The 23,988-nt window shown below is 55.2% G+C and overlaps 1 protein-coding gene across 17 annotated transcripts in view; it reads left to right on the top strand.

The window, feature by feature from the left end:
- The window catches only part of AGAP3 (ArfGAP with GTPase domain, ankyrin repeat and PH domain 3), a 56,479-nt gene that overhangs the window by 6,407 nt on the left and 26,084 nt on the right, over nt 1-23,988 (top strand). For 5 of the 17 annotated variants that reach the window (XM_086394883.1, XM_086394884.1, XM_086394885.1 and 2 more), the window contains exons 2-3: nt 23,557-23,615; nt 23,875-23,962. In XM_086394883.1, coding sequence (XP_086251009.1) covers nt 23,557-23,615; nt 23,875-23,962 — 147 coding nt within the window. Of the gene's footprint in view, nt 1-220; nt 669-6,396; nt 6,462-21,062; nt 22,128-23,556; nt 23,616-23,874; nt 23,963-23,988 lie in introns of those variants that run through there. The other 12 variants (XM_086394879.1, XM_086394889.1, XM_086394878.1 and 9 more) reach the window with 9 other exon arrangements.

Genomic DNA, 23,988 nt, shown 5'->3' with positions numbered 1-23,988 from the left:
TGCGGTGTCCCACCAGTGAGCATTCCTCGCCTGCCTGCTGGAGATTGTCATGAGGCCTCTGCCGTCCCTTGCAGTCTTCTCGGGTATGCATATATCATCCCCATTTTGCAATGAGATTGCCTAGGACTTAGAAGAGCGTCCCTGATGGCTCAGAGGGTAAAGTGTCTGCCCGCAATGCGGGAGACCCCGGGTTCGATCCCTGGGTCCGGAAGATCCCCTGGAGAAGGAAATGGCAACCCACTCCAGTATTCTTGCCTGATGAATCCCATGGATGGAGGAGCCTGGTAGCCTACAGTCCAAGTCACATCCCCAAGACTGCCCAGGGACTCTGCCTGGTTTTCCAGTTCCAGGCCTGGGGCTCTTCCCCTCACATGGATGGACTGATTGAGCTCTGCTGGGCCAGGCTGACATGCAGTCAGCTGTGCTGGGTGCTTCTCAGGCAAGCTTTTGACCTGGAGTTTCACCTTTGGAAGCTTTTAAAGTACAACTTAAGGGCGATTCAGAGCTCTTCTCTCCTGCCGTAGTTTTCTTCTGGATGTCTTGTATGCCCAGCTGAATGATGCCTTTTGGAGAGGGGCTCTCCCTTCTGGGAGCAGCGTGGATACTGCGCGTGGTAGAAAAGATGCTCAGTCAGGAAACACTCCAAAATATTTGAACATCTAAAAAATGTAAGTATATGTTTAAACAGGGAAAATAACGCCTGCTTGTTAGAACACATTCCAGTGTGAAAGGAAGCAGAAACACCCTACCCCTCCCCGGGGCACCTGCTGTCTGTCTGATGGGTATCTCCGATCTGCCTCCTCTCCTGTATCTATCTACTATATCTAATTACTCCACGATCAATGATATTATTGCCATTTCATAGCAGAAGTGGGACTCTGGAAAATACTCCACTGGGAAGAAAGGAAACCAGAGCCGCAGATTCATGAAAGGCCTCTGTGTTCAAGCACCTGTCTGGCAGCTCCCCGTCGGGGAATCCGGAGACGGGGGGTCTCCTTCCTGTTCTGCAGCCGACTAGCTGCGAGAACTCAGGCCCCCAAACCTCCCTCCCCACCCTGGCCTGTCCTCCTGATCCTGGTCGTAGCCTGTGGGCCATCTCAGTCTTGGATTCCTGCTCCATGGAGGACAGATTCCATTCAGTGTGAGGTTCCGAGCTTGCCTACCTGTGCGCCACGTATGATACACGCTGCCTGGCACAGAGTGAGTGCCCGGTACGGGCTCGTGGTGATCTGAGAGGCTGCGTGGTGCCCAGGGCAGGGCTGTGCAATCAAGCCAAGTCTGCTGGCGCCTAGATCTTTGCACACTGAGATCTTTACACGCCTAGATCTGTTTATTCCCTTTGGACAGATTCCCAGAAAGAAGAAAACGGTAGGGCCGTTGGGCTCACACGACCTTTTGGGGACTTTGGCCACACGTGCCACAGTACCCCGTAGGCAAACCCTTCCTGTTTTCTGGGGCAGAGACTGCCTGTTCCCTGCCCCTACCCCCTCCACCTGAAAAGAGAAGAGAAAGGATGAAAGGGTTTTGTGTGTATTTGATTACTAGTGAGAGTTAAGATTCAGCAATGGTTTTTTGATCACTGTATTTTGTTGAATTTCGTTCACATCCTTTATTCGTCTTCCCCGTGGTTTGTTACTCTCTTGCTTAACACGTGTTGTCGTTTAGTCGCTCAGTCGTGTTTGACTCTTTGCAAATCCGTGGACTGCAGCATGGCAGGTTTCCCTGTCCTTCACTATCTTCCAGAGCTTGCTCAAACTCATGTCCTTTGAATCGGTGATGCCATCAAGCCATCTCATCCTCTGTTGCCCCCTCTGTGTCCTCAATCTCTCCCAGCATCAGGGTCTTTTCCAGTGAGTCAGCTCTTTGCGTCAGGTGGCCAAAGTATTGGAGCTTCAGCATCAGTCCTTCCAATGAATAGTCAGGGTTGATCTCCTTTAGGATTGGCTGGTTTGATCTTGCAGTCCAAGGGACTCTCAAGAGTCTTCTCCAGCACCACAGTTCAAAAGCATCAATTCTTTGGTGCTTAACCTTCTTTATGGTTCAACTCTCACATCCATACGTGACTACTGGAAAAACCAGAGCTTTGACTAGACGGACCTTTGTTGGCAAAATGATGTCTCTGCTTTTAATACGTGTGGGACAGTTTTAATCTCTGAATTCAGAGCAGGCGTACATTGCTGATTGCTGGAGGTCAGCTGCGGTCTGGGTCTCTCTGGCGGCCCTCTGACACTCCTGGGGCCCTGGGCACCAAGATGAGTGAGCCCACACCACGTGGTCCCAGAGGGACGTGCCTTTGCTGTTTTCGTGCCTGTTTATAGTGTGTATTTTCTTTCTCTTTCTTGTTTGTCAGTGTCCCTCCTTGCCACTGTTGGCGCGCCCGCCCACAGCAATTTCTCTTTTGCCTTTTAATTTGATGTTTTGATGGCTTGCGAACCTGGAGCCCAAGCTGGTAGAGTGGGATTTGAGCCCAGGCATGGCCTCTCTGAGTGTGTTTGTGTCTGTGTCTGTGTGTGCGGCGGGGTGGGAGCCTGGGAACTCTGGGGGTCCTGCTCTGCTCCTGGTGGGAGGGCCCAGCCCTTCCTCTGCGTGTGGTCTCTTCCAGGGAGGGGTTGACGCGCTTGGACTCTTTTGGTTAAACAGGCCCTAAACGAAGACCCTTTGGTGAGAAATGCTTTGAAGATTTGGTGGCTTTCAGTCCCCTCCGAAGCCCCCACTTATCTTGGTTATTGTTTCCAGACTCTTCTAGACCTTTTTACATCAGATGATGCGGTAGAATGGAGCCTGCTGCCTGGATTTGGATTCCTAACACTTAGTAGCTGTGTGATCTTGGGTGAATTCCGTAACCTTTCTGTGCCTTGGCTTCCTTGTGGCTAAAATGAGGGTAACAAGCACCCATCTCATTGCTGTGAGGATGAAGTGTATTAACACGTGCGAAGTTTTTAGACCAGCCCCGCTTGTGTTCACAGCGGCTCCAGCCTCTGCAGGGCTGGGGCGATGACTTGGTGAGGTCATCACCTGCCACTGTGGCTCCGCAGTCACCCTCCCTGAACCCAAGTGGGCAAGTGGGCAAACCTGGGGAGCAGAGTTGGGGGTAGGTTGGTCCAGCTTGGCAGACGCTGGGCAGGAGTGCTTGGTCCCATCTTGTCTGAGGTTCCAGCTGATAGACGCAGACGCTGGACCACAGCTGGTCACAAGGCACCCAGCGTTGCTTTCCTCTGACTGTTTGCCTGTCGATTAGTGTGTTTCCTCTAATTCAGCACCAATTACATATGCGAGTCACGTGTAAATTCAGATTTTCAGGTAGCCATAATGAGAAAGTAAAAAGATGGGCAAGAATGGATACACGTGTACGTATGACTGGGTCCCTTCGCTGCTCACCTGAAACTGTCAGAGCATCGTTCATCGGCTGCACCCCGATACAAAATAAAAAGTTTAAAACAAAAGGGAAAAGGAAATCAACTTTAATGCTGTGTTTTATTTAACCCATTGTATCTGAAATATTATCATTTCAATGTACAATTAATATAAAAATATTTAATGAGCCATCTCACATTCTTTTTTCAACAACGTCTTCAAGCTCTCCTGTTTTACACCCTCAGCGCCTCTCCGTTTAGACCGGCCACATTTCACATGCCCAGGAGCTGCCGGTGGCTCTGGTATTGGAAGAATGGCTCTAATTTTATCCTGTCAGATAACGAAAGAATACCTGTTTGTTGGAAAAATTGAATATAGAAGTATATCCTTTTGGATTCATCTTCCTGAAGTGTTACATTCGAAAAATTTTTTTAAAGTAATGTGACCTTCACGTATGTCCTGCTGTTTTCATTCAGTCAGCAAGCACTCCTTCACCACGCACCTGCTCAGGCCACAGTGATGGGGAGCATACAAATCCATCTAGAAGTGTTACTGAACTCGCAGTGGCTTTTTGTTAGCGCAGATTTTCTTAAAACCTGAAAGTGTAACCAGCGTTGCGGGGGCTGGGGCACTAAACGTGTTCCCATCGAGGGAATTCTCAGATTTCGGAACCGAGACTCACAGAGTTCTGCTTAAGGTGGAAGGTGGGGAACGAGCCCAGGCCCCGCTCTTTGGCAAGATGCGGGAGGAGAGGGTGGGTGTCTGGGGAGAGAGCACGTCCAGGCCCCTCTGAGTCAGCGTCTTGGTTGCGGATGGCTCTGCCCACGAGCTGCAGCATGGCTCACGTCACTTGGGTTTGGTGGTTTAGCCCCACGTGGCTGCTGCGCTGCCCTACTTAATGTCCCCGCCCGCCCCCTCTGCATCACGGCCAGATAATCCTGAACCCAATCCTGACCTGAGTGAGGGGAGAGAGGGGGCGGGAAGGGACTCTCCCATCTGCCGCTGGGCCAGCAGCGATGGTGGGCCCGACCGGAAGTGGACGTGCCAGCCGCGAACCGGGTGAATGGCACAGTCAGGGACTGGCTGACCTCTGCATATCCGCCTCGGGCTGGATGGAATAAAGTGCTGGATTGGGAGGTGTAGCCTTTTAGGGGAGAGTGAAGTCGCTTAGTCGTGTCCGACTCCTTGTGACCTCATGGACCATAGCCTGCCAGGTTCCTCCATCCCTGGGATTTTCCAGGCAAGAATACTGGAGTGGGTTGCTGTTTCCTTCTCCAGGGGATCTTCTTGACCCAAGAGTCGAACCCGGGTCTCCCGAATTGCAGGCAGACTCTTTACCATCTGAGCGACTAGGGAATCTGCTTAGGGGATAGGGTGCTGATTGTGTAGCCAGTGGTGCAGGCCAGAGACAGTGGAAGCCACCTACGCGGGATTCAAGGTCACTGAGGAACAGCTGGGTGGATGAGGCCCCCAGCTCTTTTCTTGTCGTGGTGGGGGCCTCCTTCCAGCTCACAGAGCAAAAGCGGGCTGGGTGATCCTGCCAGCCACGTCCCCCTCAGCCGTGACCCCCGGTAGTGGTACTGGGACAAGTCACCAGCAAAGCTGCAGTGTACCCCTCACCCCATCCTGGCGTCGCAGGCAGGAGCTGTTTTTGTAAGGCTTCTTTTTCCTTCTTGGTCTGTGTTCTGTCTTTGTGCTGAGTAACATGTATATAGAACAGCGGAGAGTTCGTAAACAGACACATATGCTCAGAAAAACACGTGGAGCAGTCAGGCCCCTCTCAGCCCGAAGCCCTGGTTGTTGAATCCCTCAGGCCACTTCCGGGCCCTGAGATTAGGGAGCCCACCCCCTCCCCTCCCCTCCCCCTCTCCTCCCTCTCCCCTCCCCCTCCCCCTCCGGCTTGGAGATGAGATGCTAGTGGAACCGCCCAGGAAGGAGCATCCCGAAGTATTGCAGCAATAAACACCACCTCCCTTGCACCAGCTCCCTGTTAACCTTTGTCCAGGGAGCCAGCGGGGAACATGCCGATGGGCCGGGCTGGGCAGCCTTCTGCCTTCAGGAGGCCCTTGGGTAAGCCTTCCTGAGTCCCCCTCCAGCCAGCCTAGAGAAGACAGAGGTCGTCACCCTGCAGAGCTCTCTGCTCCCAGCCTGTCATTCAGAGGGGACATGCCATCCTGAGCTGGTGCCTACAGGCACCTCACCTCCCTCCCCGGTCCCCATCACCTGCTGGCTAGGGCCCTGGGGCTGCACTCTGCTCTGTGGGCTCCGGGGGCACTTACTGCCCTTTCCCGGTGCGAAGAGCTGGGCTGTAAAGCCGCCTATCTCCAGCTCCATCGCTCTCCTTTCTGGTGCAAGGCCCTGGTCTGTCCTCCGCCCCCCATCCCCCAAGACTCCCCTGACCTGGTCCCTTGTGGGCCTGGAGCCGTGTGTGTCTCGCCCCTGCTGGTCCCGAGCTGGTATCCACCCGACTTGCTGTCTCCCTTCTGGATGCTGAGCTGGTGGCAGGCGGGCCTCGGGCCCCCAGCCCAGCAGAGACTGGTGACCGGGGCCCTCCCTGCTCGGTTCAGAGCCCAGGAGCCCTGTGGGGGCTGGGGGTCTCTCAGGGAGCCCGGTACCACCTGTAGCAGCCCGGAGCAGCCAAGGATGGGGAGAGGGGTTGTCAGGGGCCTGAGGTGGAGTTGGGCTGGGAGGAGGCCGTCTGTAGCAGGGCCCAGCTTCTTCCAGGCCTGTCCTCCCGGCGGCCGAGTCTGGGCCGTGTGCTCTGCGTCCGGCTCCAGCCCGACCTGCACCAGCATGGCCCCCAGGTGACCCCTGGAGGAGGGTGGCAGCGGCGTGTGGAGTTCTCTGTCCTCTCCTTCCTCCTCCAGGGCTCAGAGCTCGGTCAGAGCTGCCAGGTCGTGGAGAGCTGGGTGTCTTGCTTTTCAGCACGTCGGCCAACGCAGACCTTAAACACCCCGCAGATGTGTGGGAGCGGCCGTCCTTCCACCTGGCCCTGGAGGGCGGTGGAGACAGGAAGGTGGTCACATTCTAGCCCACTTTGTGACCCTCACCCGCCACCAGCGGGCCTGAGACCAAGGGAGGGACACCAGCCAGCATCTGGGTCTCAGGTGGGTGCAGGGGGGCGGACAGGCCCTGTGTGGGTGGGTGGAGGGGCAATCTGGTTGAGTCCAGGCCGAGGGCACCGGTGACATCAATACGGAGACCCTGACCCAGGTCCAAACAGCTTAACAGTGACTCGCTGAGGGGGCAGCGTGCCCGGGAGACCCAGGAGAGAGTCCTTCCTCTGTCTGCAAGGGAAAATGCGTTCTGGAGGATGAGGGGGCTGGGCCGTCCAGGTCTGGGAGCTGTGTGTGTGGTGGTGGGGTACGGGAGGGGCAGGAGGGGGAGGCCCTTCTGGATTCTGAACCAGGTGCCCTGGACACTGTCACTGCCTTTCCTTCTGGTGAAAAAGTGAAAGTTGTGAGTTGCTCAGGCAAGAAGACTGGAGTGGGCTGCCATTCCCTTCTCCAGGGGGTCTTCCCGACCCAGGGATCCAACCCAGATCTCCTGCATGGCTGGCAGATTCTTTACTGTCTGGGTCGGGGAAGCCCTTCCAGTGAGTGAAAGTCGCTCAGTCGTGTCTGATTCTTTGTGACTCCTATAGTCCATGGAATTCTCCAGGCCAGAATACTGGAGTGGATAGCCTTTGCCTTCTCCAGGGGATCTTCCCAACCCAGGGATCAAACCCAGGTCTCCCGCATTGCAGGCAGATTCTTTACGATCTGAGCCCTTCCAGGGTGCCCCCTAAACTTGATCAAGGGTACAGTTGATTTCTGCAGCAAGTGGGCTATAGGTCCCAGAGCAGCTCAGCCAGGAGTGGGCTGTGTGGGGGGGGTCCCTCTGCTTCTGAGCAGGAACGGTTAGATACCAAAGATAAATCATTTCTCAGAGAGTGCGCCACGTGCCAGGGAGGCGGGTGGGAGGGGGAGCCCCGCGGCGTGCCTGGCTGCCGTGAGAGGCGCTGGGAGACACTGTTTTACCGGAGTCGTGATCGTATTAGGAAAATCGCTGGCGTCGTGTGTTTTTAAACTATTCACAAGTGCCACCCCACACTCTAGCACTTTGTTTGTGCGGCAGACGTCGTAAGAATGACAGCTTTTGCTCTGGTGCCGGGGAGCGGCAGGTTCTGGAGTAAGGGGTGGCGCATCGGATCTGTTTCCGCTGCGTGTACCCCTCCGTGCCTGCTGGTGATTGTTGAGACTGCCTTGGGGTGTTGGCGCCCCCACCTTGCAGATGAGGGACCCAAGGCCCACAGATGTGACAAAGGGAGGATCTGGACCTAGGACATCCGGTCTCACATGCCGGGCTCTGAGCCGTCACGCGCCGCTGCACCGTGGAAAAGATAAAAGCTCTGAAAAATACAGGGGGAAATCAAAAGACTATTGTCTCATCTTGGGATGAGAGGATCCTCTTAAGCCAGACAGGAAACCCGGAACTCATAGAGGGAAAGACGGACTGATTTTTTTCCCCGCCCTGAGCCTTTTACTTTGGAAAATAAGCTACCTTGAGTGATTCATGGTTAACATCTATCTGTTTGCTTTCCCTCTGTCTCTCTCACACATTTTTTTTTTGGTGGAGGTGATGGTCAGTAGTTGTGGACACAATGGAGCTTTTCCCCCAAGCACTCTAGCGGGCATTTCCTATGAACAGACAGTCTTTCTACATGACTTCACACCAGGGTCATACCTAAGAAGATGAGCGAGGACTTTCAACCATCACTGGATAGCTCATCCATAACTCAATGTCCTCAGGGAACCCCCAAACGCCTTATATAACCTCTTTGTTTTCCCATGTCAGGACGGCACAGGCCCCATTGTGATGCTTTTCCCTATCACGCAGACTCTTTTTTAAAAAGTTTACTGAAGTATAGTTGATTTACAATGCTGTGTTAATTTCTACTGTACAGCAAAATGACTCAGTTAGACGCATTCTTTTTCCATTATCGTTTATTACAGAATACTGAATATAGTTCCCTGTGCTATACAGTGGGTTTCCCTGATAGCTCAGTTGGTAAAGAATCCGCCTGCAATGCAGGAGACCCCAGTTCAATCCCTGGATCAGGAAGCTCTGCTGGAGAAGGGATAGGCTACCCACTCCAGTATTCTTGGGCTTCCCTGGTGGCTCAGCTGGTAAAGAACCCACCTGCAATGCAGGAGACCTGGGTTCGATCCCTGGATTGGGAAGATCCCCTGAAGAAGGGAAAGGCTACCCACTCCAGTATTCTGGCCTAAGAGTTAGACACGACTGAGCGACTTTGACTCACTCACTAGGCTAGATTTGTTGCACTTACGAAGGCGCTCTTGGAACGGAACTTGTTCGTATGTATATAGTAAACATATATGTAGTGTTTAGTGAAAGTCGCTCAGTCGTGTCCGACTCTTTGCGACCCCATGGACTATACAGTCCATGGAATTCTCCAGGCCAGGATACTGGAATGGGTTGCTCTTCCCTCCTCCAGGGGATCTTCCCAACCCAGGGATTGAACCCAGGTCTCCCGCGTTGCAGGCAGATTCTTTACCAGCTGAGCCACGAGGGAAGCACAGAACACTGTACTTCCTCCGTACTAGTTTGAATTTACCAAGTCCCAGATTCCCAGCCCTCCCTCCCCAGCCCCCACCCCCTTGGCAGGCCTGAGTCCGTTCTGCTTCTGTGTCACAGATATCTTTGTTTGTGTCATAGCTGAGACTCCACGTACACGTGATACCATACGACACTTGTCTGTCTGACTCGACTTTGCTTTAGCACCACAGTCTCCAGGTCCACCCAAGTTGCTGCCCGTGGGGTCACTGCGTTCTTTTTTGTGGCTGCCGAGTGTCCCATCATGAGCCCCGCATCTCTGTCTGTTCATCTTTCAGCGGGCATTCAGGTTGTTTCCATGTCTCAGTTCCGTTCAGCCGCTCAGTCGTGTCCTGCGCTTTGCGACCCCGTGGGCCGCAGCACGCCAGACCTCCCAGTTCATCACTGGAGCCCGCCCCGCGTGTGCACTGACTGGGCTGTTGTTGACAGTGCTGCTGTGCGCACAGGGGTGCAGGCATCTGCTAGAATCACAGTTTTGTCCCAGTTTCCCAGGAGTGGGATCGCTGGACCTTGTGGCAGCCCTTATTTTTGTTTTTTTGAGGAACCTCCATGCTGTTTTCCATAGCAGCTGCACCGGTGTGCATTCCCACCAGCCGTTGCCGACGGTTGGGGGGGGGGTCCTTTTCTCCACACCCTCTCCAGCCTTTATTATTATAGACATTTTAATGGTGGCCATTCTTACCTGTCCATCATGCAGACTCTTGAAGAGTCTGGGGCAGGTTTCTCATAGAAGGCTGTGCTCTGATTCAAATGCTGGGGCCAGCTGGTGTTATTTAACTTTTTCTTTTATCCCTGCTTGCTGCCCATGACCTGAAGTGAGGTCGGGGGGCTTTGGTGAGATCTAGGTTAAACCCTTTTGACAGGAATACCTCCTGTGGTGGTGTGTCAGGCTCTGTTCTTGGTGATGCTAAAGAGATAATTACCAGACCTCCTCATCCTGAAGGCCCCTTGCCTCCCCCTTTGTAATTCACAGTCCGTGGGGTGAGACTTTCTCACCTGGGCCCTCACTCAGTGGTTTTCAGCGCATCGGTGACCTGAATCTGTCCTGTTGGGGTTGCCACGTGGTGATTTTTCTCATCTGGACTTTCCTTCTGCAAGTCTTAGCTGGTATTCTTCTGTCAGTAATAGCCCTTGGCTGTTTTTAGTATCGCTCTTGTCTTGTGGATATTTGTTGTCATTCAGATGTTATAATCAATTACAAAATTAACAGATTTAATTACATTTTTGTAGACAACAGTAAGAGAATTCGCTTGCCATGAACATATGCCAGATAAATGGTTAAGATGCTTGTTACACAAAGAATTCCTCTAATTTTTTTTTTTTTTTTTTTTGGTTGCACTGGTGGGTTGTGGGATCTTAGTTCCCCAGCCAGGGATTGAACCTGGGCCTTCGGCAGTGAAAGGACAGGGCCCCGACCACCAGACCTCCAGGGAATTTCCTCCTCTAAATTGTTAAGAAAAGACTTTTAAAACCCCAAAGACAATTAGACAAAGAATAGAACCAGGTGGACAATTCAGAGAAGAGGAAATGCAAATTGTTGATGACCATAAAAAGACGCTTAGCCTCAAAGTAATCAGGGGAATGCAGATCTGAAGAGCAAGGTACTGGGTTCCCCCTTTAGAAGTGGAAACTGAGCTGATGACTTTTGATGCTGGTGAGAGTGGCAGAGTGGGCGTTCTCATGCGTTGCTGGTGGGGGACTGGTCGGTGGCGGGGTGGGGTGGGGGTTGCTGCCTCCTGTTTGGAAGGGTCATCAGGCATTATCCATGGACATGAAAAATTCGTATTTTTCTTTGAACTCAACTCTTCTACTTTGGGGCATGTAACCTGTGAAAAGAACATACATAGTTGTTCTTTTACAGGTGTTGGTTACAGCCTTGATTGTAGACATTAAAAAAGAAAAAAAAAGGAAGCAACCTGAAGGTCCTCAGTAGGGGAATGGCTGGATGACAGATGGAACATACATACCATGAAATATTGTGATGCTTTAAGCGTGAGTGAGGCCCATGCCCATGGCCCGGGGATGGTTGCCAGCCCATTCCATGAGCAGCTGCTCCAGCTGCCCAGGCTGGGCGTTGTGGTGAAATGCTAAGTCCAGGTCCTAGCCTTGGGGCTCTGGTAGGGGGAGGGGACACTCATTCTGGAAGCTTCCACGTGAAGGAAAGAGAAGAGGGCAAAGGACCAAGGGCAGCTTTCTAAGCATGTTGTGAATGTGCTTTTTTAAAAGTGATGATATTCACAACTTTTTTCTTCCTTTATTTCTTTGCACGGTGTCTTCACTGCTGCATGGGCTTTCTCTCGTGGTGTGTGGGCTCCAGGTTGCCGTGACTTCTCTTGTTGCAGAGCACGGGCTCTAGAGCGCCAGCTCAGTAGTTGTGGCTTACTGCTCTGCAGCATGTGGGATCTTCCCGGACCAGGGATCGAACCCGTGTCCCCTCCATTGGAAAGCGGATTCTCAACCACTGGACCACCAGGGAAGCCCCAGGAATGCGCTTTTATACCCCCAGATAAAATTCTAAAAAGGTTGGCAGAGTGCACATTTATTTGACTAGCCCCAGCCCGCTTTCTTCTTTCAGGTCCCACAGACCTGGGTTGGAAAGCTCTTGGGAGCCCTGCTCAGGCTGTGCAGTGACCCAGAGCAGCTGCAGATGGGGGACTTGGGGCCTTCAGGGCCTAGGGTTCAGCCAGGAGAGTGCAACAACAACAACCCCCTCACCCCCTGTCTTTCTCACTCACCAGGTATTTCTTCCTTCACCCAGCCCTCATCCCTCACCCAGCCCTCATCCCTCATCCAGCCCTTATCCCCAGCTGGAACAGTCTTCTGTTTCCTCTGTTTCATTTTCTTTGTACAAAAGTAGTGTATTCTCTACAGACATTTTAGGAAACAGGGTGAAACACACATTTCACAGACAAATAGAAAGAAACAGAAAAAAAAAATCACTGCAGGGCTTAACTGCCAGAGTTGGCCTCTGTCATCATTTTAACATGCTCATTTTTCCCTCTGTTTTTTAAGACAGGTCCATGTTCCCTGGTGACTCAGCTAGTAAAGAATCCACCTGCAATGCGGGAGACCTGGGTTTGATCCCTGGGTTGGGGCGATCCCCTGGAGAAGGGAAAGGCTACCCACTCCAGTATTCTGGCCTGGAGAATTCCATGGGGTTGCAAAGAGTCGGATACAACTGAGCAACTTTCACTTTCTTTTCACTTTCTGTGTTACATACAATTTTGTATCTTACTTAAAAAAAATGATCATAAGGGTTGCTGCTTTGCTAAGTAAAAGTCTCTGCCGACATTTTATTTAATTATTAATTTATTTATTTTCTGGCCGTGCCACCTGGCACGTGGGGTATTAGTTCCCTGACTAGAGATCGAACCCGAACCCCAAGCACTGAGTCTAAACCACTGGACCGCCAGGGAAGTCCCCAGATGCTATTTTAAATGGTTGTGTGATGTCCCACCGTCTGCAGACACAGTCGCTGAAGCCCTCACTTCCGTGTTGGTGGACACTCTGGTTCATATCACTGTTTCAGAAGTGCTGGACTTCTTTGGGCCTCAATCTTTGTGTCCACATCAGGGGGCCTCTGTTGGAGCCCCTGTGGCTTTCAGTGTGAGGAGCAGAGGGCTGAGCTTCTGGGGAAGGGGGCTCACATGCTTGCCAGCATGGGCCTCACGGACACAAAAGTCATGCCTGTTAAGGGTTTGGTAGGTGAGAAGTGGAACTTCATTTTTAATTTCTATTTCTTTAAGTCCTAAGTGAGAGTGAGCAATTTCCATGTAAATCGCCCATTTGTAGTTGCTTTACTTTGTTAAGATTTTATGTTTTGTTTTGTTTTTTAAAGTGATGTCTGTATGCTTTGCATGTTGGTATGATGTTAACCCATTAGCATAGTCACATTTTTTATCCAGGTGTTGATTTCCCTTTTGGGGGTTTCCCACATGGCTCGGTGGTAAAGAATCCATCTGCCAATGCAGGAGACACGAGAGATGTGAGTTCAGTCCCTGGGATGGGAAGATCCCCTGGAGAAGGAAATGGCAACCCACTCCAGTGTTCTTGCCTGGAGAATCCCATGGGCAGAGGTGCCCGTGGGAAGGGGTTTCAGGGGTGGGGAAGGGGTTGGAGGTCCAGGGCTACAGTTCACGGGATCCCAGTCTGACACCACTGAGCAACTAAGCACAGCACAGCATAGTCACATTTTTATCCAGGGGTTGATTTCTCTTTAGCTGTATATTCTCTTAGGGTTTTTTTTAAAACAATTTTTTATCATTTAGGACTTCATTTTTATGCCATGAATCTGTCGATCTCCTCTCTCTGTCCTTTATATCCGAGGAGCCTTGTTGCAAATGGCATCTCTCAGGGCCTAGCACAGCGCCCCCTGCAGCTTGACTGCAGCTCCACAAAGGCAGACTCCATGGCCAGTGGGCTCCCCTCTCCCACCCCACCACTGCCTGGCCAATCTGTGCTGGGGGCGGGGTGGGGTCCGGTGGTTGGGGTGGGGGGCTGGTGGCTGAGATCCGAGGCTCCAGGCTTCAAGGAGGAGGTAGGCTGGGTGAGGCAGGCACGCAGCGGAGCGTGGATGAAGGTACCCAGGAGAGAGGTGGAAGGGACCTGCCCTCGTGGGGTCTCCAGACTCAGGATGGACGTTTGAGGAGATGGTTTGCAGGGACCCCTCCCCCTCTGCCCTGCGTGTCATCCGGCTGTAGCTAATGACAGACCGAGGGGAGGGAGGGGGTCCAGCGGGGGCTCCTGGTGGGCTCTGCCCGTGGCGTGAGTTCACGAAGCAGGGCAGCTCTGGCTGTGACCTTGACCCCCATGCCCTTCTCATCTCTCAGCCGATGGCCGCGTGGGGAGGCTGCAGTCGGCCAGGCAGTCTCTAAAGCTTCCTTGGAGGTGGCCTCCTGTGAGCCCCACGCGGTCACCAGGGTTCCCTTGCGCTGTTTCATGGTGATGCTGTGGCCCAGGGACCCAGGCCTCGTAGCTGATTGGCTGGCAGGGCAGGGAGTTGCCAGCTGAAGACGGACGGGGGTAGAATTAAGAGGAAAGCCAGGTCTCCGATGCCACTGAGCGTGCACAGGCCAGGCCTCTCAGCCGCCGTGGAGATGCGCCTCGTCACCTCCTACCTGCCCGGCGCCCTCAGGTGTGGTGCATCCCCCCGGCTCCAAGGATGTGAGAAGATCCTGGGCAGTGCAGGCACCTTGGTGGACAATGACCAGCTCTACAAGGTCATCTGTGAGCTGAAAAGAAAGAACATCCCAGACATCATGGCCCAGGGAGTCGGCAAGCTGGCCAGAGCACCCACTGGCTGGGGACTGTGGCTGTCTCCACTGCCCTAGGATCTGCAGAAAGACTAGAAGGAGGAGCCAGAGGAGTCAGACATAGGGTTTGGCTTATTCTACTAGAGTCCCGCTTCTCTGCAAATAAAACCCTTTAACTTTTAAAAAAAAAAAAAAAGAAGAAGAAGAAGAAAGCCTGAAACTGCCAGGTGCCAAGGCTCTGATTGCCATTCCCAGTCACTCTGTGATATAAGCAGACTGGTGGGACTGGGAGCGCTTGCTGGTGCTAAGCAGAAAGTGTGCATTTGAACCGGCTGCTTGGGGCTGGACAGTGGAGCCCCTGCAGGGTGGTGGGGACAGGGTGTTGCAATGTAGACCCTGCTTTTTTATCCTCTGTAATGGGAATTCAGATGTTTTTATTTATTTACAGCTTTATTTTATTGACATAGTTGATTTACGATGTTGCATTTCTGGTGAACAGCAAGGTGATTCAGTTACACACATATAATCTTTTCCATATTTTTTTACATTATGGTTTAGTACAGGATATTGCATTCATATTGATCTTCCTCTGGAGGAGGAAATGGCTACCCACTCCGATATTCTTGCCTGGAGAATCCCCACGGACAGAGGAACCTGGTGGACTGGGGTTGCAAGTCCATGGGGTTGCAAGGAGTTGGACACGGCTGAGCGACTGAGCACGCACACCTTGAATATAATTCCCTGTGCTGTTCCCTCTCTGTTTATCCATACTCTATATATGATAGTTTGCATCCGCTAATCCCAAATTTCCATTCCTTCCCTCTGTCACCCAGAATTCAGATGCTTTTAAACTTTGGTCCATTAGACTCTCAAACTACCTGAGTCTTTATTCTTAATAGTGTACACTGACCCTCAGCCCCCCTTTCCTTGAGACCCTGAACTTAAACATCTGTATTGGAGTTCCCAGGTCGAGGAGCAGTCCTCTGTCATGCAGCAAAAAGGGTACAAGTATTTGAATACTGTATTGCGTCTCCCCTTTATTAAAATCTTTTACTTCTATTAAAAAAAGATGAAAGACCTATGAGCATGTTGATACTGCTGATAAAGGAATGAAGAGCTACCAAGTGAATGCATTGTAGAAACCTGTTGGACTGGAAGAGGCAGTTTTTTAGCTCATGGGATTCGGCTGGACCGTTGTTCAGTTCTGAAGGAAGAGAACAACCTTTAAAGACAGATAAAATGCAGGACACGTGTCTAAACTGGGATGAGAAAGCTGAGTGCCTCGAGGGGGCGTGCAGTTTGACCTTCTGAGGCCAGAGTCCCCTCGACCCACCGCAGTGAGGCTCACCCCACCTTCAGGGTCGTCGGAGGGTTCTGAGGGATTTGGGGGTGCATGCGGTGTTCCTGTCCTCTTTGGGGGAAAGCTGTTGAAAGGCAGCAGACTTTTCTCGGCGGAACACATGGTCCTCAGTTGTGATGCTTCTCAGCAGGGAGCTACGTCTTGTCTGTCTGGTCTCCCTCGGGGTTTTAGGGTGAGGTTAGGAGGCCGGTTTTTCCGGTAGTCATGTATGGATGTGAGAGTCAGACTATAAAGAAAGCTGAGCGCCGAAGAAATTGATGCTTTTGAACTGTGGTGTTGGAGAAGACTCTTGAGAGTCCCCTGGACAGCAAGGAGATCCAACCTCTCCACCCTAAAGGAAATCAGTCCTGAATATTCATTGGAAGGACTGATACTGAAGCTGAAGCTGCAATACTTTGGCCACCTGATTCGAAGAGCCGACTCCTTGGAAAAGACCCTGATGCTGGGGAAGACTGAAGGCGGGAGGAGAAGGGGACAACAGTGGATGAGTTGGTTGGATGGCATCACCGACTCGATGGACATGAATTTGAGTAAACTCTGGGAGTTGGTGATGGACAGGGAGGCCTGGCGTGCTGCAGTCCATGGGGTCACAAAGAGTCGGACACGCCTGAGCGGCTGAACTGAACTAGGAGGCTGGTAGGGGGCGTACAGAGGGGACTGAGCCTTGCTCAGACTTGGTGGACAGGAAGAAAAATGAAAAAACCGCTGTCGAGTAGATGGCTTGCTGCCGGAAAGCCTGTTTCCAGCTTTCCATGGGGGAGGGGACGCAGTCCCTGGGGAGCTCTCTGACTCCAGGACCTAGCAGCTGGGGCAGAATTCCCTGGGGTGTCTGGGAAGGGGCTCCTTTCTCTGTGCTGGGCCCCTGGAGTCTATAGCACCTGTATGTTTTTTACATCCCTCTTAAAGTTCTCGGTAAAGAATCTGCCTGCCACGCAGGAGACCCAGGTTCAATCTCTGGGTCGGGAAGATCCCCTTGAGAAGGGAATGGCTACCCGCTCCAGTATTCTTGCCTGGAGAATCCCATGGACAGAGGAGCCTGGCGGGGCTGCAGTCCATGGGGGTCGCAAAGAGTTGGACACACGACTGAGTAACTAACAGTCGAAGTGCTAAGGATGATCCTTGGCTTGTAGATGGCCGTCTTCTCCCTGTGTCTCTTCACATCATACTCCCTCTCTGCATGCCTCTCTGTGTCCACATTTCCCCTTTTTATCAGAACACCAGTCATAGGGAGTGGGGCCCACCTGAATCCAGGGGGACCTCATCTCAGGTAATCCCATTTGCAACCACCCTATTTCCAAATAAGGTCACACTGTCAAGTACCAGGGGCTAGGACTTCAAAATACAGATCTAGGGGGAACCCAGTTCAGTCCATGACAGCTTTCATCAGATTTTCAGAGAAAGACATGATCCAGAAGAGCCTCGGGATCTCTGAGGTCGGCCTCTGTGGTCTCTTGGGGAAGAGATGGAGGGACTGGTAATCCACAGGCCTGAGCTGATGAGGAACTGGCTCCCGGGACTGGAGAGAAGAGGGTGCCTGTGTGTACAAGCACGGCCTGGGGCTTGGGGCCTCCAGCTTAATCCACAGGCCCGAGCTAATGGGGAATTGCTGAGGTCTCCAGCTATATTGGTCACCTGCTGCGTGCCAACTCGGTGCCAGACCCTCCATAAACACATCACTGCACAGCAACTTCAGTTGGAAGGGGGATTATCCCCGGTTTACAGAGACACCCCCCCCCCCCGCCATTGACATTCAGGGGACAGACGCGGAGCCAGTAGCTGCCAGAGGCTGAATTTGCACCCAAGTTTTCTTGGCTCCAGAGTACGTGTCTTGCCATCACACCCCTGTCCGTCTCCACTTTGGATCTGATCTCGACTGCGATTTATCTCAACAAACGTTCCCAGCCAGGACCACTTTCGTCAGTCTGCCACCCTCCCCACAAGGGGAGCAAAAGCCAGGGTGTGCAGTGTGGGAGCAAAAGCCAGGGTGTGCAGTTTACGCTCAGCAGCTAAGACGAATGTTCTTCATTCCTTCATTGACTCGTTGATTCATTCAGAGAATTACCACGTGCCACCTATGTGGCCCTGTTCATCTCCCTCGGCTCAGCAGTCAAGGGGCTTGATGGACCCGTGTAGCTGGCCACTGCCAGGGTCCCTACTCCTTCCCGGGTGGCACAGCTGGCAACCTCCTGGGCTGCAGGAAGATGTTTTGCTGCCACCTTGTGGTCTAGAAGACCCCAGCCGGCTGTCATCAGGAAGCTCGCCCTTGCTCGGCCGGAGAAGGACCTCCCCAGGCTCCTTGGCTCAGTGGCCTCATCTGGGCGCGCCTCCACACTTACCAGTGGATCATCCGGCAGATATTTGAGAGGGACTAGGTACAAGGTTCCATGGGATTCCCGGGCCCGAGGCCGCCCTTCTTCCTCCCACCATGGCACTGCCCCTCTGCACAGCATGCCTTTGCAGGGGGTTTCTAATTCTCCCGAGACATCCTGGGTTTGTTGTCCCCACCGCCCCCAGGCCACAGCCGCACACACAGGCGCCCTCTTCTCTCAGGTCCCAATACCCAGTCCAGCGCACCCAGCTCTAGAGTCGGCTCTTCTCCTTCTGAACTGCCTGTGCTCTGGGCTGCTCATTGCTTAGCCTCTAGGGACCCCTGTCTGTTCTCACCCAGGACCACGCCCAGGAATGAAAGCGACTGCATCTTCAGTTCCCCCAGAACCTTCCGTGGGGTCTCTGTGCAACAGATTTAGCCTGCCATTTCTGATGACCTTAAGCACCAGAGAACTGACACGAGAGCTAGCTTTATGGGATTTCCGTTTGGTTGGTGTGGCCCTAGCCTAGAGCTTTTTAGGACTGCCCTACTTTCCTTTTGGAGAAGGCAGTGGCACCCCACTCCAGTACTCTTGCCTGGAAAACCCCATGGATGGAGGAGCCTGGTAGGCTGCAGTCCATGGGGTCGCTAAGAGTCAGACACGACTGAGCGACTTCGCTTTTGCTTTTGCTTTACTTTCCTTTGGGTTGTGTTGAGTGAGCTGTTGGCTGCTTCTCTTTGGAGTTGAGTCTTGTGAGACGGAACACAGAGACCTTGTCCATGACCAGGGGCGGTGGCGGTGGCTGATGCCAACAAGGAAGAGAGGTGTGCGCCTGCCCTGATCTCTTTTCTGGGGTCTTTGTCTGAGCCGTTTATGTGCAGGCTGGTGCCCTTCTCTGTCTAGTCTCCCCGAGTCAGGAAAGGTTTCTGGGAAGAAGAAGTAGGAAGGAGTCAGCCAGACGAGGAAGAGGAAGCTGTGCCAGGTTTAATTCTTTATTGCTCTGCTGAGGCTTCATTGCTGTGCTGGCTTTTCTCTACTTGCGGGGAGCGGGGCTCTTCTCTAGCTGGGATGTGTGGGCCTCTATTGTTGCAGAGCATGGTCTCTAGGGCGCACCGGTTTCTGGAATTGGAGCACTTGGGCTCAGTAGCTGTGGCGCATGGGCTTAGTTGCTCCAAGGCATGTGGGATCTTCCTGGGTTAGGGATGGAACCCATGTCTCCCGCGTTAGCAGGCGGATTCTTTACCCCTGAGCCAGCAGGGAGGCCCCAGGCTCAGCATTTTGCTTGGACCAATTCTGCAGGTGCAGTGGGAGCCCAGAGCTGGTGTGTCCTCTGAGAATGGAAGGTGTTCTTTCACTTTCTGGCCTGGGCACGGCTGCCTGCCTTCCTGGAGCCTGTGTGTGTCTGTGTGTGTGTGCATGTCTGTGTGTCTCTCTGTGTGTGTCTATGTCTCTGTGCATATGTGTCTCTGTGTTTGTGTGTCTGTATGTGTGTGTGTGTGTGTCTCTGTGTCTGTGTGTCTGTATGTGTGTGTCTGTAAGTGGGGGCCTTTTACTCTCCTGTTCCATCCTGCTCCTCTCCGCCTGAGGGTAGCCAGTTGGGTTCTAAAGCAGCTCACCCCCGTTGGGCACCTTGTCCCCTGTCCCCCTTTAGTGCCCATTTGCCTCTGATAGCTGCTGTCCTGTGCGTGCATTTTCATTGGCTCGGGGAGAGGGTTTAGAATGAGCCGCCTTATTCTGTGGGGGAGGGGTCATCCCATATGTGTGCATGAGAGAGGGCAGACAGACTGATATTAACAAAGATAGGGAAGTTCAGTGTGTGAGGCTTAAACTTGGGAACGTGAGTCAGGATTCCTGGGTTGCATTCTTGTCTCCACGCCTGAAGGATCCTGGGAAGGGCTCTTCTGCAGAACCGACTATTATGTGGGGGAAATGTACCCCAGAGAGGAAGGCGCCGTCCTCATCACCATTAATAACCAGTCCCAGGAAAATACGGAATCACCCCCCGGGGCCCCGGAGATCCAGCCCGGGACTTGGAAGTTTCCAGCTCGAGGTTCCGCAGGAGCACCCAGGATGGAGGCCCTGCCTTCCTCAGGCATTCCCCCACCCCAGCCCCCTCTGGAATGTGCCACTTTTATCTTGTACTTTGCTTCTGACCAGGACCGTGGAATTCTAAAGCTGAGAGGGACAGATATGTTGGGAGTTGGGCTGGACTGGGGCTGGAGCAGACCTGGGAGTATTATGTCTTCAGAGGGAAACGCAAGCCCCCTCAACCTTGCCACTACCTAAACAGGTTTGTCCTGATCTGCTTGTGGTCCTTGTGGGTTATGCTAAACTGGCCCGTCTCCAGGACCCCGGAGAGGAGGACTGACGCTTGAACGGTTAGTGGAGAGCACAGCACAGCAACGACCTGTCCTCTGCCCCATCCTGGAGGAAGCCCTGCATTTAAGAGCCTGGGGCAGCCCACGAAGGGTATATGTGCTTGGAGTCAGCTTCCCACGAGGTCTGCAGTCTGCAGCTTCACCTCTGCACAGCCTCTGGACAGGAGGAGGGGGACCAGCGAGCTGGAGGAGCCGGGAGACTTCAGGGGCTCAGAAGTGAGTCACTCGTCCAGAACGATACGGTTCAGGTCCCAAGGTTATCTTCAGATTTTCTGCCGCCCTTGGGCAGGACAGCACTTATCCTAGTCCAGGTGATTTTATAGTCTTCAAGGAAGAAGATAGCCTCAGTCATTAACAGAAGAGCTGACTGAAACAACCAGCAACTCGGATTTGCAAGTTTCCCAACCTCAGACTGAGCCAAGAGCCAAGACAGGATCACCTCGTTCAGGCTCCGTGTTTTCCAGATAAGAAGCCCTCAGTGTAACTCCTGACTCATAATTTAAGCTTTTACCAGCTCCCACCCTGGTGGATCATCTGGTTCTTCCCTGGAGAAAAGAGCGAATGGCCCGCTTCTCTCCAAAACCGAGCCCAGCGCATGGTGTGCCCAGGACTGTTATTTATTTGGCCTGCTCTTAATGACAGCTCCTCTCCTACCTGCCCCAACTGAGGAGGAGCCCTGGGCTGGAATTTCCTGTTTTCTGAGGGCTCGGGGGCCCCCCGCCGCCGCCGTTCCCGGGTGTTCCAGGCCAGGCTTGCCGCCTCTCTCGGTGCTGGGCTGGCTCCCGGCCTCTCCAGGTCTGGGCTTGCCGGCTTGCGAGGTGGAGGCGTTGAGGGACTCAGTCGGCCGACACCAAGTGCCCAGAGGCCGGAGGTCCGTGCGCCCCGGCCGCGGCCCCGGCCCGGGCCCAGCCCCGCGCCCCTCGCCATGGGCCTGGCCCTCGCCCGCGGGCCCTGAGCATGGAGCGGGGCTGGCCGCCGGCGGACAGCTGCAGCCGGGAGCGGCCCGCCGCCTGCCGCCGCGCCCTCAGCGTCTGCGACTCGCTGGACCTGCACGGCGCCCCGGCCGACCGCGCCGCCTCCGCCCTGCAGGCCGCCCTGTGCGCTGCGCGCGAGCAGCCGGCGCGGCCGCGGAGCGTGTGCTCTGGCGGCCCGGGGCCGCCGCCGCCCCCCACCGGCGCCCGCAGCCTGCTGCTCGGACTCCTGCGCCCGCGCCTCGGCCGCCGCGGCACCCCCGACGGCCGAGAGTCGGCTCCCGGGCCCGCGCCCAGCCCCGCGCCGAGCCCCGCATCCAGCCCCGCGCCGGGTCGCCGCAGCCGGCCTCGGGGCGCCCAGGCGCCGCGGCCCACCAGCATGACGTTCCTGGAGGTGAACCGCCTGGAGCTGGCGGCCGAGGCCGAGGGCGCGGGCGCGGGGCTGGGCCGCGCGGGGAGCTCCGGCTTCCTGCGGGGCGCCTCGCTCTGGAGCAGCCAGCGCTGGCAGGTGCTGCGCGGCGGCGGCGGGCGCAGCGCCCCGAGCCCCCGGCGCGGCCTGTCGGCGCTGAGGAAGAGCTTCAGTTTCCGCCTGCGCCGCGGCCAGGAGATCCGGCGCGCCGAGTCCGGGCTGCTGCCCCGCGTGCGCACCCGCAGCGACGGCGACGCCAGCTCCCTGGGCGCCTTCCCCAGCCGCCGCGACCTGCTGCTGGGCACCGAGGCCCCGCGCGCCGCGCCCGAGGCCGGCCGCCCCCGCACCGCCGCCGGCCTCTGGAGGCTGCTCACCAGCCGCTTCCGCCGGAGAGAGCCCATGTCCGCGCCCGCGCCGTCCGAGCCGCTGTGGAGCCGCCGGGCGGCCGCGGCCCCCGGACTTCTGGGCGCGCCGAGCGGTAAGGGGGAGCGCCCGAGCCTGGGTGTCCTCTCCGGTTGGAGTCCGGGCTTGAGGGCGAGTGTGAAACAAACCGGACACCTACCGGGAGAGGTGGGCGTGCCGTGAAGGCGAGCGGGGGTCGGGGGGGTCCGCCAGACAGGGCTGGACCAAGTGGATCAGCGGCCGGCAGGGTCTAGGGTCGCTGTTGGGTCTGGAGACGGTGGCTGTGGCAGAGGCTGGCTTCCAGGTGGGTCCCGGGAGGGCCTGCCTCCCGTGGCCCTAGCGAAGTGGAATGAGAGCAGAACGGAAGGGCCCCTTTCTCACTTTTGGAGACCCAGGAAGGGGCTCCGGGACGGATGAGACTCACTCGGAGCCCGGGCCGGCTCTGGAGGGCGGGGAGGACTAGATCAGCAGCAGCTCTAGCTCCCAGGTGAGGCTCTAAGCTGCCTTTGCAGATGAGTTTAAGGACTGGACCCGCGCGTTGTAACTACTCTTGGAGGCAGCCTGGGGAGGCGGCGTGAGCCCCGCCCCCAGAGCCTGGTCCCTGCGGAGCTGCCTGGAGCGGCCCCAGGATGTCTGTGCCAACCTAGAGGCTCAAGGAGAGGGGCTGACCCTGGCTGGGGCTCTGGGTAGCGCCCGGGTGAGGCAGGAGCTGGGGATGGACTTGAGAGGAGGAGTGCTGGAGGCGGATCTTTGAGAAAGAAAGGGTGGCTGGCTCCTGCCAAGGAGGAGCCTGGGGAGGAGGGCCGGCTGGGAGGGGCAGACAGCTCCCTGTTGGACCGGCCTCTCACCAAACAGGGCCAGGTGAAGGGCTCCGCCCTCTTTGCTCACCAGGAATGTAGTGGGTGGCCCCACCCTGCGAGGGTGAGCTGTTCCTTCTGGCTGCAGAGGCGGGCCCCCAGCCCAGCCGAGACCCACTGGAGCGGCCTCTCACCAGGCGGGGGCGCCGGTAGGGCGTGACTCAAGGTAGTAGCTACCCACTCTGCTGGAGCGGAAAGAGGAGGGATCCGGTCTGTCCAGACTGGAGAACTGAGGGCTGTCACCCCGCTGTTCTATTCTCAGAGAGCATTCTTGCTGCTCTCTAGGGAGCTAGGGGCTTCCCGGCGGCGCTAGTGGTGGTAAAGCACCCGCCTGCCAGTGCAGGAGATGTAAGAGAAGCGGGTTCAATCCCTGGGTGGGGAAGATTCCCCTGGAGGAGGGCATGGCCACCCACTCCTGTATTCTTGCCTGGAGAATCCCCAGGGACGGAGGAGCCTGGCAGGCTACCATCCACGGGCTCGCAGAGCGTCCGACACAACTGAAACGACTTGAGCGTGCGCAGGAAACTAGGGCTGAGGGTGTTTTCTGGCTGTGGCCTCGAAAACGGGCCAGGTCGTGGAGGCCGCCGATGCCGGATAGCCAAGGGGCTGTGCCATCCCAGCCCTGACGGGTGGCCTTCTCTCCTGCAGACTCCTTTGTGAACAGCCAGGAGTGGACCCTGAGCCGCTCGGTGCCGGAGCTTAAAGTGGTGAGTGAGTGGGAGGCACAGGCAGCCCTGGGCTGGGGGTGCGGGCTAGAGTGGTGGGCCGGCGTGACTCCCCCTGACCACCCCGGCTTCCAGTCCCCTCCGTCTCTAGGCTCGGCCTCGCCCCGCACCCGTCTCTTCCCGGTTTCTCTTGCCTTTCCCATCCTTGGCGCTGGGCCGTCTCCTCCCAGGTGGATCAGCCTGTCCTGCCGTGCCGTCTGTCTGTCCAGCCCTCTGATCGCTGCTCCTTCCTCTCCCGCAGGGCATTGTAGGGAACCTGTCTAGTGGGAAGTCGGCCCTGGTGCACCGCTATCTGACAGGGACCTATGTCCAGGAGGAGTCCCCTGAAGGTGAGCGTTAAGGGGCCGGCCCCGGG

The sequence above is a fragment of the Bos grunniens genome, chromosome 4 (assembly GCF_055505025.1).
Source record: "Bos grunniens cultivar Pamir isolate PY7600 chromosome 4, Bosgru_T2T1.0, whole genome shotgun sequence".
Lineage (NCBI taxonomy): Eukaryota > Metazoa > Chordata > Mammalia > Artiodactyla > Bovidae > Bos > Bos grunniens.
The sequence above is the reverse complement of the archived record's forward strand: the minus strand, read 5'-3'. Positions and strand labels throughout refer to the sequence as shown.